General features: G+C 36.7%; 1 protein-coding gene across 8 annotated transcripts in view; it reads right to left on the reverse strand.

Moving 5' to 3' along the window:
• Positions 1 to 18,904, reverse strand: part of USH1C (USH1 protein network component harmonin) — a 44,247-nt gene extending 25,343 nt beyond the window's left edge. For 2 of the 8 annotated variants that reach the window (XR_003398596.1, XM_026850421.1), the window contains exons 1-14: positions 18,553 to 18,904; positions 18,181 to 18,248; positions 16,062 to 16,205; positions 15,421 to 15,559; positions 10,424 to 10,532; positions 10,297 to 10,321; positions 9,506 to 9,563; positions 8,670 to 8,773; positions 7,453 to 7,537; positions 6,885 to 6,944; positions 6,550 to 6,606; positions 5,258 to 5,400; positions 4,590 to 4,655; positions 1,540 to 1,664 (exon numbers count right to left, since the gene is read on the reverse strand). Coding sequence is in view for 2 of the 8 variants with exons in the window: in XM_026850421.1 (XP_026706222.1) it covers positions 1,540 to 1,664; positions 4,590 to 4,655; positions 5,258 to 5,400; positions 6,550 to 6,606; positions 6,885 to 6,944; positions 7,453 to 7,537; positions 8,670 to 8,773; positions 9,506 to 9,563; positions 10,297 to 10,321; positions 10,424 to 10,532; positions 15,421 to 15,559; positions 16,062 to 16,205; positions 18,181 to 18,248; positions 18,553 to 18,621 (1,252 nt within the window). In the remaining 6 variants the exon portion in view is untranslated. The remainder of the gene's footprint in view (positions 1 to 1,539; positions 1,665 to 4,589; positions 4,656 to 5,257; positions 5,401 to 6,549; positions 6,607 to 6,884; positions 6,945 to 7,452; positions 7,538 to 8,669; positions 8,774 to 9,505; positions 9,564 to 10,296; positions 10,322 to 10,423; positions 10,533 to 15,420; positions 15,560 to 16,061; positions 16,206 to 18,180; positions 18,249 to 18,552) is intronic. The other 6 variants (XR_003398597.1, XR_003398598.1, XR_003398599.1 and 3 more) reach the window with 6 other exon arrangements.
• Positions 18,905 to 21,877: the final 2,973 nt, after the last annotated feature.

A 21,877-nucleotide genomic window follows, 5' to 3' on the forward strand; every position in this document is an offset into this window, starting at 1 on the left:
AATTCCTTTGGACAACTAAATCAGACTTACACTTCAGGGCAATTCTTCATGGAAAAGTTGCAGTGTACAAACAGTACCTCCTCCTCTCTTGACTAATTCTGAAGCAGCCTGCCCAGTGATATCAAATCAATTTTCAGTCTGTGCAGACTACAGCCTGTTTGTGAAAGATTTCCTCTTTCCATCCATTGCAGCAAAAAGACAGGAAAAAGGAAGACGGGAGGAAAAAGACACAGATTGAGTACGGAAAATTAAAGCAAGAGGGGAACAGAAAAAACAAAACTAAGGGATAAGTGTTTTGAAATCTACAGGTAATCTACATTTGAAAAAGCAGGATTTAATTTCCACTCTGACAAAAGGTCTATTTAACATATTAGCAGAGCTGCATAGCAGCTCATGGACAGATGCCTGAATTTTGCAAATCCTTAGAAACGTGCCTAGCTTTCTCATGATTAGGTCACTAGGAACTGCTACAGTAGTTCTGACTGTATGTGTTTAATCAGTACATGCTTACATGCTTTGCTCCCCAAGTGTTCAGCATGCAAGATTATTTTTGCACCAATTGTAAACATCATTATACCATCACCATTTCATTTTTAAGACAATTGTCAAAAGAGCATGAGCTGAAGAAAGTGATATACAGAAAAATGAAGTGGTAAATACTTTAGCCTGAGAAGGAATAAAGCAAATGTGAAAGGCATGCTGGCAAGAAACAGATCTGTCAAAAGATCCAGGAAAAACACTTAAAAAAAAGTAACTGATTCTTAAGAATCTTTGATTTTTCTCTTTTTTTGTTTAGCGTCACACTGTTGGTTTGCAACAATTATTTCTGTTGCATTTTTTGATGACATTCAATATACTGTTTACTCCTCCTCAGGGAAGAGAAGCAAGGGAGCTTCAAGACATTCTTAGTTCAAAGATAATTACAAATGAAAGAACAAAACCAAACACTTGTCTCTCCTTCTTCATACCTTCATTTTGAAAAGTAACAGTAAAAAAATGCCCCAAACCCCTAAACTATTACTTATTATTATAAATAATATTTTATTCACTGAGATGAAAGCACTCATATGTATATAGCTTAGTATTTGAGTATCAGTCCACATGGACATAAAACAATCATTTATCATATAAAAAATGCAGCACTACTTCCATTTGTGCACACACTGGAAATTAGCACTAATCTACTGATGCAAGAACTGCTCTGTGAAAAGGTTGACAGGCAAAACACTGAACACAAACAACAGGGAAAGCAGTGCACCAAAACCCCAAGCTAAAGAGGTTTTAGTGAGCTTTATTTTAACTGTCATCCCCGCTGGTGCTGCTTGTAAAAACCATGGCTGTTTGAGTGGCTGCAGATTTTGTGAGCTAGATACCTGTTAAATAAGAGATATTAAATTAATCTATCATATGCTTCCAGCCTTCTGAAAATAACAGTCATAACTAGCTTGGCTTGGCCACAAACTAGGGACATATGCCATACAGCTCTGTGATGTCAAACAAATACTTTCCCTAGGAAGCAGATTAGCATCAATTACTTACTTTTGTGTTTGGAACGAGGGGCAGAATGCACTTCTGCTGTTACAGTTTTTAGTGATTTGGGAGGTTCTTTAGGACCCCAGTCTTCTTCCCACTCCTTTTTAAATTTCTCTTCTTCTGCTGTTATCCTATAGGGAAAAAGTGCAGCTAGGAATTCTGAGTATAAAAACAACAGCATCAATATAAATTCATGTTTGTTTTTTTCTCTTTAATATAAAGCAAAATAAACTCACCTTCCCCCAAACGAAATTCCTTTCAACAATCTAAGTTTCATTTACTAAGCTACTAAGATAATGTGCAAAATACAATGTGACTGAAATGTTCTTATTTGAGACTTCTAAGGCCAGTTATACAAACACCTGCACAGATATTAAGCCCCAAGTGATGCACTATAATACTGTCACCTTAACTGAATCCAAAAACCATCTCTCACCTAACAATTTTTTATTTTTTAGAATGGGGAAGAATCTATTAGAAAAACAGTCAGTTTTAACTAAAATACTAAGTGACAGAACATCTACCACATGCCTAAATCAGATGTTACAATGGTAAATTATACCTAAAAACTGTATGTCATCTTTCTGTATCACATCTCCATTTTGATAACTGCTTCCTAAACACATACTTCTAAGCTACACTAAACAGTGACTCTTCACAGAAAGAACTAAATACTGTTGAGACATAAACTACATTATATTCAGCATCCTAGGGGAAAAAAAAAAAAAAAAAGTCACTTTGGAACAAAGGAGATCATAAAACAAGTAAATTATCTAAAAGGCACCTAGAAGGCACCAAGATTAAGAAAAGGACATTTTGAAGGAAAATTCAGCAAACTCAAGCAGGTCACAAGAGAACTGCCATATAACCTAAGTCTGTAACTTCATATAAGGTGCCTTTAAGTGATCCAAGATCTATTCTTGGCTGTAGCCTCTCTTGAACTGGTAAACTAATATATGGTGCCAAAGTTTATCAGGTCTTAGATATATATTATGCTGTTTCTACTTGTATTACCTTTTGCATCTCTAAAGTAGCTAAGGTAAATTTAAGAAATATCCACATGGTCAAAGCACTATTAAACCCGCAGCTGAGGTCAGGATTTAAATTTGGACGCATAGTTAATAGAAGGGAACATTGGACAGAATGTTTATATTTGCTGTTTACATTTCAATTTAAAAAAATATGGGGTTACAATGTAACTTGAAGTACACAGAGTTAAGGACCTCTGCCATTTAGGTACATTTGAAATTTTTTGCAGGATACTAATAAAGGGCACAGTGACTTTATACCAGGAATTCCTGCAGAATGGATTTAAAAAATGGAGCAAAGTATCATCCTCACAAACTGTTAATAAAGGAAAGCATTGTGTTTTAGTGAAATTGCCTGCCTGCAAATGCTTATTAAACCTAAACTTTAAATCTATGTTCCTATACTACCATCCTCCTTCCTCTACACCAAGGAGATTAACACTGATTTAAGAGTTTGGATTGTAACATGAAAAAGCTTAAGAAGTGCCTGAGCAGCACTTGGAAATTATACAGGGAAGTATAAAGACATGCTAGACCTTACAATGAGCATTCCTCAGGGCAACCTCATCATGATAGTCCTCCCTGAGTGAGTAAAGATGCACTTAGTTCAGAGGGATACTGCAGATATCGAGCATTCATTATAACAGAAAGGCAATCTGGATTTGGAGAATGGAAGCATTCTTCACCTGTGATGGTCTGCTTTTACAGCAGCTTTCCATGGCTATTACAGGAATTTCTATAGCAGACCACAATAAAAAACAGGATGTGTTATCTATTCCCCAGGAATTAGAAAAGGAAAACGTGCAAGAATTCATCCACATGCTGCAGTAGAGCCGACAGCAGGACTGTCAGAATAGTCTTCTCTTGTGACAGCTGGGGGAATATATTCCTTTTCGCACCTCACAGATTCAGAAATCCCTGCACTTTTGCTATCAGAGAATTCTAGCTAATACAGGTACGTGAAAGGGACTCAAGTGAATATGAATTAAAAACTGTTTAAGATGTAAAAGGTGCAAAGCTGAATACTTCAGGGTCAATCTTAGCCCCAAAAGGCTGCATCAAAGCAGATACTGTGCAATTTCACACTATCTTTCATGCAGTTTCCCACTGTCATTTAGAAAGCAAATTAATTACTGTGATAACAACATGTTATACTGGTCAAAGTTCCAAATATAAAACAACGCTTAAATTACGTTTATAGTACTGACTTCATTATGATAGAGTCTGTAAACATGTCTAGTGCCTAGAATCACAGATTTTTAAAAAACAGAATAGACTGTTTTAATAAAAATCAGATTTCCTGAATAAAATAGGTTATAGAATTTCATCCTCTTGGTGTAACATTTTGAATTTAATTGATTCTCTCCTTAGGTAAGAGAAAGCCTACTTAAAATTTATGATGACAAAAATTTCTACTCAAAACAATTAGCATCCCATAGTTCTTATTTTAGTCTAAATCTACACAGCTTTTGCTTTTGGAACTTTCTGATAGACTGAAAAGGCTATGAAATTCCATGCTGTGTACACTCTTACAGACCATGAACAAACTACCTCTGTTTTGTTTGGGTTTTTTTTTAAAATATAAGCTAATTCCCTGAGTATAGGCATATTTTCCAGCTCTTTCATGATTATTCTCTGTTTCTTCCCTGATCCATTTCCTTGCAGTATTAATTTATTTTTTCTTCTGTTAGAATTAAATGTAGTGGTTCAGTGAGAACAAACAAATTCTGAGACACAGAACTTCCTTAATCTTAAATTTCTCTATACATTTATTACATTTTTAAAATAAGCACTCAATTTCAATTTCAAATTGAATTTATTATCACCATAATCCTTATGTTTTCCAGGTGTTGATTTCCACATGGGTTTCCTATTCTGTAACGGTGGTGTACTTACTCATATGCATTGGACCCTACATTTATGGAAATAGTACACAATTTCGTTAGAAAAGAATATGCAGAATGTTTACAGTCAGATCTAAGAACACTTCTTCAGGCAGCATATTGCCTATGTGAGGTTTTTACTTACTGCTCTATTTCTCTGCGATATCGCTCTTCCTCCTCTGCAGCCTTCTGGGAAATCTCCAGTTTTCTTCTATAATAAGAGGAATTAGGACACCATGACAAAAATAGTATTTTCTGAGTAAGAACTTGCACAAAGTGTGTCAGCATACAGCTAGTAAAGGATATAGACAGTAAAGACATATGTATTGGGGAAAAATGCTTCTTTTTAAGAGTCATCTCTAAGATATCAAGGGTTCAATATACTTTTTGTAGGAACCCTGAGGACATTTCTGACCATCTGGATAATAAGGGCATATCATCTATTTAACTCTGTAAGTCACTATGTCCTTCTGAGACTGTCCCATGGTGTATTATTGCAAGAGTATAAAATTTGTAACTGTCCCACTGAAAATAAAGGATGAAGGAATGGCATCAGGAATCTAATATCACACTGAATCATAGGGGTACAGTTGGGGAACAAAACAACGCTTTTACTCAAAATGTATTTGAATGGTAGCAGCTTTGAAAACCCAGAACCTCAAGAGCAGCATAGGATAAGGATTTAGGAAGAGAGATTTTGCAACAGCAAAATTAAGTTTATCTAATTTGGGAATCTTCTCCCAGTTGCTCCTGCCCTCTACGCCCTGTCCAAATCCAAGCTAAATTTTTCACTGTGCTATAGAGAGTCCTTACAATCTCTCTTTCTCTTGCTGCTCTTTGATGATTTTGTTAGTCTCCAGTGCAAGTCGCTTCTGATGCATTAACTCCTGGCGTTCTTGCTCACGGAGACGCGCTTCTCTCTGCCTTTCTTCTTCAGTCATGAACAGCTCCTTTCCCTGCAATCAGAACGCCACCCAGATCCACTGTGAAAAAGTCTCATGAATGTAGTTGTTCTCGGAAATAATTCAAAACCAATTACGTACTAGCACATCTGCCATCACAAAAGTGATGTGAGGAAAACAAACATCATCTCCTTATTTCACATCAGGAGAATGCCATAGCAACAATTCACCATTTTAAGGATGCAACTGCAGTAGTACATGCTGGAGTAGATCCCATCTTTTCTAACAGGTGGTAACATATCTGGGAGTTGAAACTAAGTCCTTAGAATGTTGTGTTCCTGGACCTTAATCAGCTAGTCTGACGCATTTGTTTAAACAGTGTCTACAACGCCTTTGGACAACTGGATCTTTTGTTACTGTCAGAGTTAATTAAAACACAAATTCCTTAATATAGCTACATGGTATGCATGAGCCCTTAGGAAGTTGCTTAAATGATTATTAAATCTTGTTTTCCCCACTTAATTCAGTTGCAAGGTAATTATAAAATACCATCTTTGATTACTCTATGGAACTTGAGTATCCTCTTGTATATAACTATACATTTTACCATAAGAAGGATTAAAGCAGTAAAAACATTATTTATGGAAAGCCACACTGAAGTCAGTGGGAAGATTTAATTAATTTCAGCTGGCTTTAGATTAGGCCCCAAAGGCGTATAGTTCTGTCGTACAAAACAGTGGAAATAGAAAATTGAACAATTTTCAGTGTGTTGACACACGAAAGGGATCAGAAAAACAGTTACACAAGGAACTCATTTGGAATAAGACTAAGACATCAGCTATTCAGGATGAAAAATTAATTGATTCCAATCCAATTTATCTTTCATGTTTCAGCAGAAGCAGCTATCTATGAGAATAGAAAGCTCTCAAATGTGAGAAACCATTACAATGGAGTTAATTTCCATTCCTTGTCAAGGGAATAGCTTTACACTGTTCCACAGTCATGAAACTGTTTCATTTGAGAATACTGTAGATAACTATCAAGAAAATAATCAAAAGCCACTTAACATTGCCCTAGTTTGACAGAATTTAGTAGTATAGACATTGTAAGAAAACACAGGTTTACTTCTTATCTATTTATTTTTACCATTTCTTTGCCCACACAGTAACTTTCACAAATATTATGCCTTTATATACTACTTACAGCGCCTGCTACCACAGAGATCGTCAAAGTACGACTACTTTTGAGCACTCTGACAGCCTGCAAATTAAAACAAAACAAAAAATTAGTCTGAATTAAGTGACAAAGATCTGTATAAATATGATAAAAGATGCTGCTTGTCAAGGCTGGAATTTCCAGGCCTACCCGAACTAAACAGCGTGGTAGGTATTTGGATGTCCAAATTCCCATGTTCAATAAACAACCTCTTTGGTTAAGTAGCCCAGTATAAAAACATACTTTTGCAGCCAGGAAAATCAGAGAGATGCTTAATAAGCTGATAACTATGAATTCAAGGAGTTAGGAAGGCTTGATCTTACCTCTTTATGATCCACATTAGAGAAGTCCACTCCATTTACTTCAACAATCTGATCACCGACCTAAAGGAGTTAATCTAAATTTTAGTACAGATGCTAAATCAGTACATATATTAAAACCAGAAAGAAATATACTCTCTAACATTCTTAATACAATAATATCCTCATCCCTAGAGGTGTTTAAAAGTAGGGGTGACATAGCACTGAGGGATCTGGTGTAGTTGGGAACTGTTAATGTTGGGTTGATGGTTGGACTAGATGATCTTCATAGTCTTTTCCACCCTAGAAAATTCTGTGATTCTGTAATATAGGCGCTGGCAGATTAAAAGGGGAACAGACCAAAAATCGACTGTAACCTGAGTTCAATGGACTGTTGGTCTGACCCAGGAGGGCACTGTTGTGTTCTTAAAATTTAAGAAACTCGCTTAATTTGAAATGTAACCACAAGGTATTTCTTTCTCATGGAAAAAGCCCCACAGCTAGTGACTTTACAGTGACCCAGAATCCTTGAGGTAGTAAATACTGAACAAGATTTCCTTGTGGTACCTACCTTGGAAGGTGGCATACTTACCTCTAATCCCACCTCTGCTGAAAGTGAACCTGGCTTAACATTGCTGATAAAAATGCCCGGTTTTTGTGTTGGTCCACTGGAAATACTGGTGCAATATATTTAAAAAAAAAAAAAAAAAAAAAAAAAAAAAAAAAAAAAGGACAATATTTATAGAATAATACTGTGATATAAGAAAAAAATTAAAGAAAAATTAAAGAAAAATATTCAAGCTTCTGCATTTTTCCTTAGATGTTGAAACTAACATATATAGTATACTGACCTATACTGTCTAATGGACTGGGACACTAATGACATTCAAAGGTAAGCATGTAACACAATGAAGAATTACTAATTACACATCAGCTCACTAAACAGCAGTATACTGTATGTATAATACAATGTTATTTTTTAGGATTCTTTATTAGAAGCAAGAAGGATGTTTCAGTCAGGGGCCAACATATAGCCTGGAAACTTTAAACTGCAGTCTAACCTGGGCTTAAACACACAAATGATTTGTGTAGATAATATATCCAGAAGGTGATGTTGAACCACCTCTCCAGGTTTGTAAATAATTTCTTTAAACCTTTAGATCTTCCAAAGAATATGAAAAAAAACACTTATGCTTCAGAAAAGAATCTGGGCAGTTCAATCCTAATAACTTCAACTATATATTCCTAAATATATAAGAAATACTACAATATTCCTTCTACCTCAAATCCTCCATAATTAGCTGCAAGAACAGAAGCCTGAAAAGCACCTGTTCATATTTCTAAAAAACTTGCAAATTCAACTTTACTTTCAGGAAATAGATCTGTCTATGTGATGGCTTCTCGGTTCTGAAAAGGGCTACAAAGCAGTCTAAGTTCAGGGAGTGAACCTGACACTGGACAGTGCTGGAACTTGCAACATCACAGAACAGCACTTAAAAGTATTTTAAAATGTAAAAGCATTTAGAAGATACAATTCCACGATAACTTGTATTATGTCACTTTCAGCCTGCTCTTATTTTTAAATTTAAAAGCTTTTTTTGGTTTTAAGTCAGAACTTGTAACACAGGTATTTATGCTTTGTCTAATGATACATAATGTGTGTCACAGATACCCTCCTGTTCCAGTTTGCCTTCCTGATCCCGCACGGATTTTCATTTTCCTGATATCATACCAATGAAGGACAGAAATAACTGACTTGGATGTCTTACATAACAAAACAGTGACATTAAATAAGAAACATATACCCACCTGCATCCCATGCCCTTTGTACCAATCAAGCTAATGAAGACTTTCTTCTCTTTATTGTCTCTCCCTCCAGAAGAAGCAAGACCAGCAACACTGCCCTTTCCTTCCTGTAGGGGGATTAAAAAATGCTGCAGATATTACTGTGTTGAACTCATATGGAGACAACTATAAAAATTCATGAAGCCAGGATCAAGTCCTGCTAACATCAAGATAAGATGTCCTATTGGAGATGAATGTGAAGTACAGTCATTTCAGTGGAGCTCCATGGCTGAGGTGAAAGACTGAACTTATTTTTCTATTAGAAGAAAATTGTTTAAATATTCAAACCTGTCTTCAGAAAAGGATGAAGGAAAATTAGAGGAAAGTGATAGGGCAAAATAATAATTTAGAAGTTCTCTAACAAAAGAACTGGAAAAATACACAATAGTGCTCACTATTTAACTAAGCCTTTCTTCTTGAAAGCAAAAGAGCAGTAATTGTGGTCTCTCTTTTCACTTGCATTCATACCTGTCATTCCTCCACTAATATGACTAAGATAGGCCAAATAATCAGTTCAAGATTTATACTGTAGAACTATAGCCTAGCAAGTTAATAAACTCAAGTAAAATAAAGCCCCAATTAATGAGTAAAAGGTATTTCATTTGTATCCTGCCCTTTCCTTACCTACTGATTCTATAATCATTTCATATCACAAAAGATGTTTCTTCCAGAACCCTTGAACAAAATATTGCATCATAGAAATACATACAATAGCTTCTGTGATAAGGTCTGAGGAGAAAGTGTTTCAAAACCATTACAGATTTCCCAGAAGACAGCTTAATAAAATATTGATCTCTTACCCCAGAGTCTGACACAAACTGGTCCACGTATTGCCATTTAAGGGGTTCATCTGCTGAACTGGAAGGAAAAAGTAATTTAAAATAATAAAGACAAAATAAATGTAAATGTATTCAAGAAGCTACTTTGGAATGCAGCTTCCTATTTTGCATCCACATGTTCCTTTGGATACCATTCACAACAACTGGTTTGTTTTCCAGCAATTTAAATAGAACATCAATCAAGCACACAATTATTTAGGCTAGTAAAGCTGGTAAAACATAAAATTGAGAAAACCTCCTCAAGTGAAACCATTTTGGGAAACTCTAAGACTGTGAGAATAACCATAACAACTTGAAGAGCTTATATAAATATCTATGCAGCGAGACAACTCCCATCATTAACATTTCTCAAACATCCACTTAAAGTTTCAACTTTTCAACAAAAATTGGAAGAGGACAATACTTGGAATTTTTTTCTAAGCTCTGAAGCAATCCTCAAATGTTATGTACATAGAGAAGCAGTGGAGCTCTCTGTTAAGCTGGATGCATTGATAATGAAATTTCCAGGTAATATCCACAAATAATGAGGAAATAGAAATTGGTTCATTTAAGTAGGCAACTGGCATAAAAAGCCAGATTCATCAAACACGACATCTGCCTGTTTATCACAAAGAATGTGACATTTTAACCAGCTACAAAAATGCCTATTCACACATTTTCAAATATACAGATAAACACAGAGGATCCTTGTGTATTGAAGAGGCTATGTAAAAATAAATAATCTACGTAGTTTTCAAATTAAATATCATTACCTTTTGACAGGTATCATGCCAATATCTGAAAAAGAAAAATACTCCATTAGGTAACACTTTCTACAGATCACCAGCAATCTATTAACACCAATCTTTAGCGATACAGGTGAGTTTTTACGTTACTTACGTCTTACTTTTATGGACACTATTTTCTTTGTACGAATTAGGTTTATGACTTCTTCATGTGTGCATGATGAAATGGAATATCCATTTATACGCACTATCTCATCTCCAACCTCAAAATGAAAGGGAGAAGAAACAATAAATTGTGAATTAACATTTAAAGGTTTTTAAATCAATGATGCAATCTGGCAATCATTTGACGCAAAGGTTTGAAAATGTTCAGTCCTGAATCCAGTTTGAATTTCAGGTAATATCCAGATCAGATTTATCCGATTTGTCTGAACTTAATATTTAATGCCAAAAGGGGAGATTAATGACCAAACAATTTTATAATAATATCCAGTGTCTACATATCAGACTTATACCCCACAGCTTACCTTGTATTTAAGTGCTCATCTTTCCACTTAAATAATTTTGGAGTGATTTTCTTCCTTCATATAAGTTTGATTTTACCATATGTTCTCCAAGATACATTCTTAACTATTGTGACCAATAGGAAACTAAACTTGGTCTTACTAACTTGCTTGATTCCGGATTCAGCATTATTGAACAATGCATTATTTACCTCCATTTCAGGTGTAACTTCAGATTAACTATAGTCACAAAATAGCATAAGGAATGCTTATTCTGAGGTGCAGTATCTTAAGTCTTCTTGGATCACTACATTAGATACAAAATTGCATGCTACTCCTGTGTGACAGATTTACAAGTGTTTCACAGCAGCAACTCATCATATACTATAGTTGAGAAGATGGCACCACCACCCTACCATGGCCTCTAGGCCGTGGCATTCCCCCTGTTGTGTGACATGAAAAGAAGTGAAAACTTGAGACTGAAACATAGAAGGACGCTCCCACCAGACAGAAGGCAAGTTGATCACTTATTCCCGAGCTTACTCAGGTTTCTGTGTGTACACAATATATATATTTGGGCTCCATGGGGGACAGGGAGCATAGTCAGCTACAGAGCAGACCAAGAACATACACTCTGAATAGGAGAGACAAAACTAGTCATACCCTTGAGGAAAATTTCCATTAAGATAACTTGACTGAAAGGAACAGTAATTTGCACCATCTTCTGCCTTTTTTCATATGTAATAAATAATATCAAATATTCCTACTGTAATCTGTTCAGTTGGTAAAAAACAAAACAAAACAAAACAAAACAACAACCAAGCAAAAAGCAAAACAAGAAACCACCCACTTTTCTTCCCTTCTTTCACGAACTTTTCTACTTCTTCTGGGAAGTGCCATATGCTCTGCAATAGTACACAAAACACTAACAACACATCCACTGTACCATCTTAGCTCATCTAGTGCAGTTTCCTCTCCACTGAACATAAAGACTTTTATCTGACACAACGCACCATCAGAAGACTACGAAAGCAAAGAGAATGCAGTAGTATGTGACTGTCCTGCAGAACACTCCTCTGGTCCCCAGCCCCTAACCAGCAGGACGGCTGCTCCGCCTGCTGGACATCCAAACATCTCACCCGGGGCAGCCGCCGTCTGCAATCTGCAGCACTCCCAAGAGCTTGAGTGTTTTCATTGAAGCCAGTCAGGTTTTTAATACGATCTTTAATAAGTGCAGAAATAGGTCAGTACTGAAGACTTTTGAGCATACAACTTCTGGTAAAAATGCAGAATCAGACAATAAAAAGCACTTAGCCCTGCAGTTTAGCATCTTACCCCTGATAGGTCTCACTAGGAAAGAAGTCACTTCACCCACTTGTTCCAAATGTTCAAAACCACATCGATGCACCCACCCATTCATCCAGGCCACAGGCCTGGCATCCGTGCCACTACAGTCCTCTTTCCCCTGCAAATACACCACTAAATTCTAAGCTAGTTCCCCACCCCAAACCCAAGAATTTAGTCTAGAGCTGTTCCATTGCCCTCAACACTTCAGGAAAGCCATTGTAAATAATGCACTTTTAGGACTGGGATTAACACTGGCAATGCAACTGTACTGCCAAGAAGCAAAATGACTCAGAGACAAGTCAGACTTGTGGCACTGTCCACAAAGACTTAATATCCTCTACAAACCATAGACTCTCAGCCTATTTAGGATTCTGCTGGTTGTTCTAGGAAATGGTAGGAAAGTGAGACATCTCTGCTTTTTGAAAGAAGGTTAACTACCTCAGTAATGAAATGCTCAAAAAGCTTCCTCCGCTCCAGTCTCTGGCTGTTCTCTGGATTACTGACTTGCGAAAATATCATTTGTGTATAACTATTTAACCTCAGGTATGCAACACTGACCTCACTTGATCTACCTAGACTTTTCTGTTGACCTTACGTACTTGTTGGCAGGGCTTTGTTTGGTTTTAGTTTAGTTCAAGATCCCTCCTTTACTCACATCTTCTGCATCACATAGGCTATAACAGACAATGGCTATATGAAACAGACCATGAGTTTGCACAAACCCAGCTTTTTAAAAGGGTAACCTAACCTACTGTTATTAACTGCAATGCCTTAATACACAAAAGCATCTCAGTTTTAGGACTGCAAATGGCAGTGCCATTTGTGAGTCTCCATATGGCTTCTGTATCAGCAAAACAAGTTGCTCTGAGGATGTCCTCATTCACTAAGCAACTCATACCTGTTAGTATCACATCATCTCCCTAGAAGGCACACACAAAATTACAAATGTAGCCAAGAGCTTATTTTATTTTTCCTCCTATATGGGAATGAGCTTTTCCCATATAGATATTTTTAACACTCCTCTTTGCTGAGCTTCAGAAACAAAATTAAAAGACAGTCTAGTACTCTTCACTCATCCTAATGACATTTGTGTTACTGACTGAGAATGTATTACTGATGGCGCTTTAGAAATATCCCAGTCTAGGCTGAACTAAAGGAGACATAGGCGTGTAACAAACTGCTTCTCTGAAGGACACTTGAATGGCTTTTCCTGAAAAATGTGTCTATATACACTGAAGTAATTAATAATTGTTTTCATATATTTTGATACTTTTGTACAGGTATCAGTGTATAACAACCTTCTGAATCAGAAGTAGTAGAGATAAAAGTCTGCAGGATTGAGCACATTAGAACAATAATATTATATTATTATATATCACTGTTTCCCCATTCTCTATCAAACAGGAAGATGATAGACTTTCAAAAGAAAAGCTGCAAACCTAACTTTTCCCAAGTAAAATGCCTATTATTTGTAACTTTTAACATGAGAAATATAATATTTAGTGCTTCCAGGAAATGAAAGGGTTTTTACATAACATCATCACTGTTTCAAATTTCTTATTTTGTATACTTCTTCCACTTTCATCATTCATACCAATCTCTATCTCATTGTATTCAGCAGAATCCCCACAGACATAAGTATCAGAAAGCAGAAGGAGAAAAAAAAAAAAGTACATTTCTTCATGAAAGCACAAAACATTTGCCTTTTAGAGAAACTGTAGTCAGAAAAGGGTCAAAACTACAAATGCTTTAGTGAGCCTTCATGATAATTCAGGCATTTTAATATAGCTTGGAAACTACTTCAAGAAGAAATCATGCAAAATGAATTGGAATTTTTAAAAAGCAGCAGGATGTAAAACTGATGGTATAATAGAAGATCATTATACCTTTCTCAGACTGTATTTTTGGGATAGAAAATGTGTAGAGATTTAGTTAAATAAAGCAGGTGGGTGAAATTTCAGAAGCAGTTGGCTTTACTGTGAGACAGCGATTTATAACAATGGACTGCCTGTCAGCTCTTGTTATCCTGTGGGGTTCAGAAAGTGCCTAGTGCCACCTATTATGAAGGCACTTTAGGCTGAGCTTTTAACACCACATACCGAAAAACGAAGTCAGAGTTACATGAGATGCAAAGCACCATCTGCTCATATTAATACATATAATCTAAGCTGAACAAACGCATAGTCACAGTCTCAAGCATATTTTCCACTTTACTGTCCCTACTTTGTCTGGCAAACTCTAACCACGTTCTGAGTTGCAGCACAATTTGTACAACCCAGCCCAAAGATCCTTCACAAACCCATTGACTGTCACCAACATGTAGTACGATGGCCTCAGTCACAGAAAGCCTGTATAACCTTTTTGTGTACTGAGAAAAAAAAAAAAAAAAAAAAAAAAATTGACATCCTTACAGCAGCACAACAACTGCGCAGAACACCGTATCCATCAATTGTGTCAAAACATTAGTCCAAGCAGAGAAGCAGAGCTGCAACAGAGCGTCATGATGAATGCACAAGCACGACAGTTTAAGACAGTGGCTATTAAGTCTGTTATTGCTCAGCATCATTAACACCTTCCAGTATTTTCCAGGAGATGTTTTCAAAAGCCATATATGTGACTCGTCTTTGTCTTTTTCTCAGTTTTCTAGCAGTGGAGCAAGGATGCAGCTGGAATCTCTCTACTGAGCTGATCACAACCCAGGAACAACTCTCCTGCCTACACTTCCTATTCTCACTGTGTAATGTAGTGAAACTCTGGGAAGGTGCATCAACACTCTTTTCCAGAGTCACCAACTGGCAAATCCCATGCTTAAAAGTAAGCTATGGACACATCCAGCACAGTGTTTGTAGTGCCCTATGCCACCCTCTCAATTCTAACTAAATACAAGGTTTGTGGCTTTGTTCTAAGGAGGAATTTCTAAAAGCATCCAGGGGTTATACTGAATCATATTTACAAAACACTTTCATTAAACACCGTAATGAATCATGCCAGTCTAATACATTTTGGATAACAACTCCAGAAAGCCCTTTTATCTTCAGAAACTATTATATTCCATATATGAAAAAAAGGTTTACATATCATTAAAAATGGTGAACAGTTTTAATAACTTGATTTACTACTGGTATAACAGTATTTATCATGGCATTGACTTACATATTTTATGAATTTTATTACAAGGGAGAAACAGCACCTTAGCAATAGCTATTTCTAAATATTAAAGAACAATTCTTACTGCCCACTTCCCTACCATTGTCATAAAAGGCTTTTTGCAGCACAGCAGCCATGAATATAGTTTTCCTACCTGAAGTCCAACATTGTCTGCCTGTCCTCCTTTAACTAACTGGGAGATAAAGAGGCCGCAGCTAAATTCCAGTCCACCTCTCACACTTATTCCAAGTCCTTCAGGATGCATACGATCCAATCTCACTTCTTTCAGCTTTCTGCATAAATGGAAGAGACTTGACTGTTCAGCTGCATAACACTTGTGGCAATATGTTTCATCTGGAAGGTACACATTATTTTTCTCTGATAACATTTAGGTATGGAAAAAACAAGTTGACTTAAGTTTGGATCCATATGTGTTAGCTAAAGCCATCAAGATTTTTCGTAAGAAAAGACATTCGCAACCATCAAAGCTGTCTGCTTCTAGAGGGTTAGAGCTATAAGAATTTTTTTATTATTAAATGCAGGAAAAATGAGAAAAGATTATTTCAACTGGAAAGCATTGGTTTTGACTCCCTCACCCTGCTTTTACTCTCTTAAACTACTTGACAAACAATTCCAAGTAGCTCAAAACTGTATTTCTAGCAAATATAGCAAAAGTAAAATAATTATGCCCAGCTTTACATAGGTGACTGATATTTTACTCTGAATTAATCTGAAAGTTCAGTCAGCATTTCTTGCTTGTATTTAATTTAGCTGCATTGTTCTGCATTCTCTTACCGTGATCTTTTGGGTGTAAGCTGATCATATTCGACCTGGTGTTTTAACGGGATAAGTGGGCGGATAGCATCAAATAGAGGCAACCTGCTTGGTTCGTTAATCACAAGTTTTAGGTCCCCCACAAACACTGGGAGATTCATAGACCTGCAAACACATAGTGAAAAAACAAGCACAGGTAATCAACACACCAACACAAAACATCATTTAATAACTTGCTGTACATGCGGCCTCAGTATTTGCATGTCCCTTCAACCTACGAAAGTAGTTATTTATACCAATGCTGGTTTAACCAAAGCAAAATAGCCTCTGATAAAGCAAAGAGGAATTACAACTACCTGCTTCAAAATAATTGAAATCTCCTATATATTGCTTTTACCTTCTAAGGTCATGAACATCACTTCTATAGATGACATCTTTAATTTCATTCTCAGAGTCCCCAAAAGATTTAAGGAACCATTCGGAAATAACTTTTAAGATCAAATATACCTGCCTACTAGATTTTTGTTTCCTTACTAGTTAGGAATCCTTCTAAGTGAATCTAGGCTACAAGCTCCTTCCTTTCTTGAACTTAGGGGACTGACAAATTCTTTTGATTCAGGGAAAAAAAAAAAATCACAATACTCAGTAGCTAGAACAAAGACTTGCTTTAAGTTTAAAAATTTTTTTTCAAATCAAGATTGAAGGGCCATCAACCAATAAACAAAATCTACAGAAGTTAAACTGCTGTAAACATCTGTTTTATGAGAGCTATGCAAAGTAGTCTCCTTGGTATTATCAGCCCTGAGATAGTTAGAGGTCTAGAAAATATACTTTGTTACTCAGCTGCAAGAGCAGTTCCCTAAGGTTCAGTGGAGCTATTCCTACACAACATCCAGTTAAACTTAGTCTATATTATTTGCTGTTCCCTCTCTTATAATTTACATTTCCTGGCATACAGTACTTCTGAGGCATATGCATTGAAAATACAGATCAGGAATGCATATTACATGGGATTAGAAGTCAAATACTTTTGGAAATTCTATTCACAGTGAAGCAGACATTAAATGTTAACTCCAACAGCAATTGCACATATTTTTGCCCTGGAATACTTCATAACATATTCCAAAAAAGTGATACATCATCAACATATGTTCACAGAGATATTGAAAATTTTACTCAAGTCACTGCAATTTTAGAAACAGAAGAAATGTTACTATATGCATTGTTAATTTTGTAACTGCAAGAAGATTTTAAATAATTAAGAGCTACTGAATCAACTGGCTTTCCAAACAACAGCCTTTATGAATGGAGAAACAATTAGACAGACCTGAGTGAAACTGAACCAGATATGCAGCTGAATACACCCATAACTATAGCTCAGTGCAAACATCAGAGGGAAACGTCTACATTTCACTCAGCTGAGATGCTATTAATTAAGATATGAACAGAAACAATGTCTATGAGAGCCACTTGCCCATGATGAGTGGAAAATACATTCTCATCTTCTTTGAAAAACAATGGATCAGAGGCTGATCTCATTTGCAATGATATAGGTCCTAACCAACCGGTTTAAATCAGTTCAACAAAAGGATTGGCCTATCACCTTACCATTTTTTTCCCATTATGCCAGAGTTCTTAAACATGCCAAACAGTTTCCAAACTAATTTACTGCATCTTTCAGTTAAAACTGTTACAAATAAATTATCATCTATATAGCTGGCAAAAATCTTTGTAAAACAAACTCAGTGAAAACCTCTCTTGCAAATAAATAAGCATTATTTGGAAATACTAATGAATTCAATTAATGCCCTCTTCCTGTTTCCTAAGAAGGGTTTTATCATCTAGGTGCTTCCCTTCCCCCCAATAAAAATCCACCGAATTCTTTTACAAAACTGCCAAGTCATAAAACCAAAGCAACTTTACAGGTGATCACAGACATGCTCCTTCCTTATCTGCAGTCTACGCTGGTAAAAGTATAAGACTTCATTAGACAGGATAAAAACCTATTACTTCAACTACTTTTCTAGTAGCATACAGAAAGATCTAGCAGTATGTAGAAAGAGTTAAAATCTTGAATATTCATGCTTTACATTTAAAACCAGTAAAATTCTACACAAACATATATAAAGTTAGACCTTACTGGTGGTACATCCGCAGCACATCATAAAGGTAATCCTTCTCTGCTTCATTGTCAATTAGTAGATTAACCTGAAAACCCAAGGACATGATTGTAAATATGTGACTAAATGGCCACAAAAGTTGAACATACAAGACTTTCACAAGTTTGTAAGCCATAGAACAAAGATTTCAACAAGGAAAGACATTTCTTTTGTGTGTTTAAAGATATATACATTTTTGCAACAGAGCATTACCTCACAATGTGAAACATAGAACAAGACTTTCTAAAATTAGTATTACAACAATTGGACAAGGTGGTAAATAGTGATATATCCTGTATGCTGGGTTTCCCCTCATCAGTAGTATTACTACAATAATATCATATTTGCCTTACCTGATAATCACTGTACTGTTGAATAAATGTTTTCAGAAACCTTTTTGGCCATTCATTTATATAGCACATGCTGTCACAGATAAAACCACCACAGTGAGATGATTGTAATCTATGTTCTGTCGTCCAAACCACTGATTTCAGGATCTCACTTAAAACATTATGCAAACTGCTACACTTCTGTTCCTCTTTGCTCCAGCTCTTAACTGATAGAACTTGCTAGTTATTCTTTCCTCCCCCACTAATAGTACGTTTACTTAAACCAGTGTCATATTACTATGCCTGCTCTTGGATAATTACAGTAAAATAAAGCAAAAAAAACCCCTGAGAATTCTCACATGAGGAGTTCAATTTATATTCAGAGACAGTGAGACCCCATTGATCTTATTTGCAGTGAGAGGTCACATCACTTTAGTTTTACATTTGGACAAGCTTAATGTTTAGGAAAACAATTTACATCTGACCTAAAGTCTAATATTACTGTGACGTAAAGTCTGAGGACCAATTTGCATACCTAAAGAAAGGCTCTTTCTTTCTAGGTTTGCATTATATTCTAAACTAAATACATGCTTCATATTCTCTCTGTCCCTTTTGGCTCTCTAAAGCCAGCAAGACTGCACATCCAGGTGGTTTTCTATTACTTGTCTCCTTTGGAAAAAAACAGTTTCAAAACACCTAAAAGCCAAACAGCTACATGCAGGACAGGATTGTTTGACAGTAATACTAGTAAGTAATCCAATTTATTCACGGTGAATTTCAAAACACAGAAGTAAACGTCTGCCTTGAAAAGCAAATAAAATAGCTGCAATCAAAACTGACTGGTTCACCAATACTGTACACAGGCTCAAGGCAAGGTGATACATGTTAAACCAAGTCCACACCCATTTTCCCCTTCCCCGTCATGAATACAACATATAAATCAGCTTCAGTTCTGGTATCCAGAGCTCCCTCCAGTGCTAGCTAAGGTACTGTAAGAATAGTGTCTCATGAAAAACATTAAATGCTTTCTCCTGTTTGGGAAAGCAACTACTAACAACATCACGTTTTTCTCCTGATATGCCAGCTGATGGTCACACACCTGCTCAGGAACTAGAGGGCCATATCTAAACTCCTCCATTTCTTCTCACAAAATCTTTAATCTCCCTGTTTGATCCCTGCACTTCTCACCCAACAACAGCAACTTCCTCTGACAAAAACAAACACCCAAGTGACAACTTATACATTCAGAATGCTACAGCTAGGTTAATCTTCCTGGGCCATCTTTCGAATTAGGTCATTCTTCTGCTGCTGCCTTCTATTCCACCAGTTATCACTTCATTGTAGCAACCTGCATCTCTTACCATTTTCCTAATTCATTAACCTTGCAAGTCTTACTGTAGACATACACTTTACCTAGGCTTACAGTCAGCTTCCAAGAGCTGACTCTAATTTCATAAATCCTAGATCATGCCCCTACACATTAAGAGAAAAAAATATTTTTAAAAAGTCCGTGGTGACATGGTGTAACTTAGATCAGAGAAGTATTTTAGTATCTCTCTTTTTCTCAAGAAAAAAACTGTAGAGCTTTGGAATGGATAATTTCACAGCTTTTAAACCAAGAATATTAACAGAATATCTGGACACAGCCCTGGGCAATCTGCTCTATGTGGCCTTGTTGGAGCAGATGACCTCCAGATGCCACTTCGAACCTCCACCTTTCTATGATTATTTAAGGGTATCTTAACAGAAGTTGTATAATTTGCAATCCTAGAACACAAATAAAGAGTTGTTTATGCTCTATTTCTCACTATATAAATTGCACTGGTTTTCACAGAAATTAATAAGGAGTCATCACAGAAACTGTACCTACATACAGAAGAAAACTGAAATCTGGTAACAAGTCTACGTAAATTTATTCAGTAGGATAGAAGTTGTGGGGAAGAAGTTCAGATTACAGTAATGCACTACTGTAGCACTACCTAAACTGTCAACCTTCAAAGAATAAAATGAAGTCCTATCACAGCCTTTGAAAAACTATTGAGGGAAATGGAAGAACTGGCCAATGCATTTGCATATGTTACATATGTTGCATTGCTTCTTGGTTGATAGGGAGAACTGATTAAAATTACTGAGAATAAAAAAAAGCAAATAATTGAGGAAACTCAAGATATTGTAGCTGAGCATTTTCACTGGTTTGATACAGAAAAAATAAGTATCCAAGATACAAAAATTGCCACAGGGGCCACAAGAAGCAGGCTGATACAAAGTCATTTAAAGGAAAGACCCGTTCTAGTATTCTTTAACTCAGATAAAGTTTTCACTCAGATATGCGTCCTACTTATTGGCACAGACACTGACAATAAGTCTTGTGTTACCAGGGGTGGGACTAGAATGATTTATGAATTATAGTAGCAGTGAAAGGGGAAAGGTTTAAAGTTCAAATGGTAACCATCTGCCTAGGAACCATATAAATATGTTGCACAACCCATTGTCGAGTTATACAGTAATAGGTAGCAAGGCAGAAATAACTTGCTGGTCATCACTACAGAGTATCCAGGTCTTTAATGTTTTTGAAATACAGTTTGACATACAGGTGCTTTTTTGCATCCCCTCTACTTCATTCTAACAATTCTTTAGTTAATGGGCTTGTTATCAGGTGATACTTCTATAAAACACAACATTACGCTATGTCAAAGAAATTCTATTTCCTAGCTGACAAAAAACCAAACCAACCACAAACTCCTCCGCAGGAAAAAAGCCCACAAAACGGTACTGAAATTTTTAGTCTGAGAAAGTCCTAAATGGTTATGCAAAAACATCTCTTAAACGTGAAAACCGTTTTTCCCCGCCCTTCCTTAAACAGAGCTTTTTGAGCTTTGCTCAGACAGTTGTCAACTCCGCTGAGCACTTACTTCACTGGGTAAATGACAAAGCGATGTGCCAGGCAGACCGAGTCGCTCCGTGTATCAAGTGCATTTGCACATGACTGCCCATGCACAGTTGCGCTCGGGAACGTTAAGGTGGAGCCGAGGCTGCCGAGCAGCGCGCAGGGCTGGCACCGGGAGCCGCCTGGGCCCGGACTTCAGCCTTCCCTGAGCTGGACTGCGTGCGACATTTTTTACGTGATATTAAAATAAAATCTATCGTATCAAGTCCTGAAAAAAAGCTCATGCCTTGGGCAATGTTCCTCCTCTTCTGTCCCTCCCTTTCTAAGGGTTTTCAAGTTTTACAACCACCCTCTGACAGGAGGCTGCCGCCCGCTTTTCCGCGCCGTTGGCCCGGCAGAGACGAACTCCCCGAGCTTCTCCCTTCGCCGTGGCTCAGCCGGGCCCGCCGGGGCGTTCCGCCC

This window comes from Athene cunicularia, assembly GCF_003259725.1.
Source record: "Athene cunicularia isolate RWA chromosome 5 unlocalized genomic scaffold, athCun1 chr5_part2, whole genome shotgun sequence".
Lineage (NCBI taxonomy): Eukaryota > Metazoa > Chordata > Aves > Strigiformes > Strigidae > Athene > Athene cunicularia.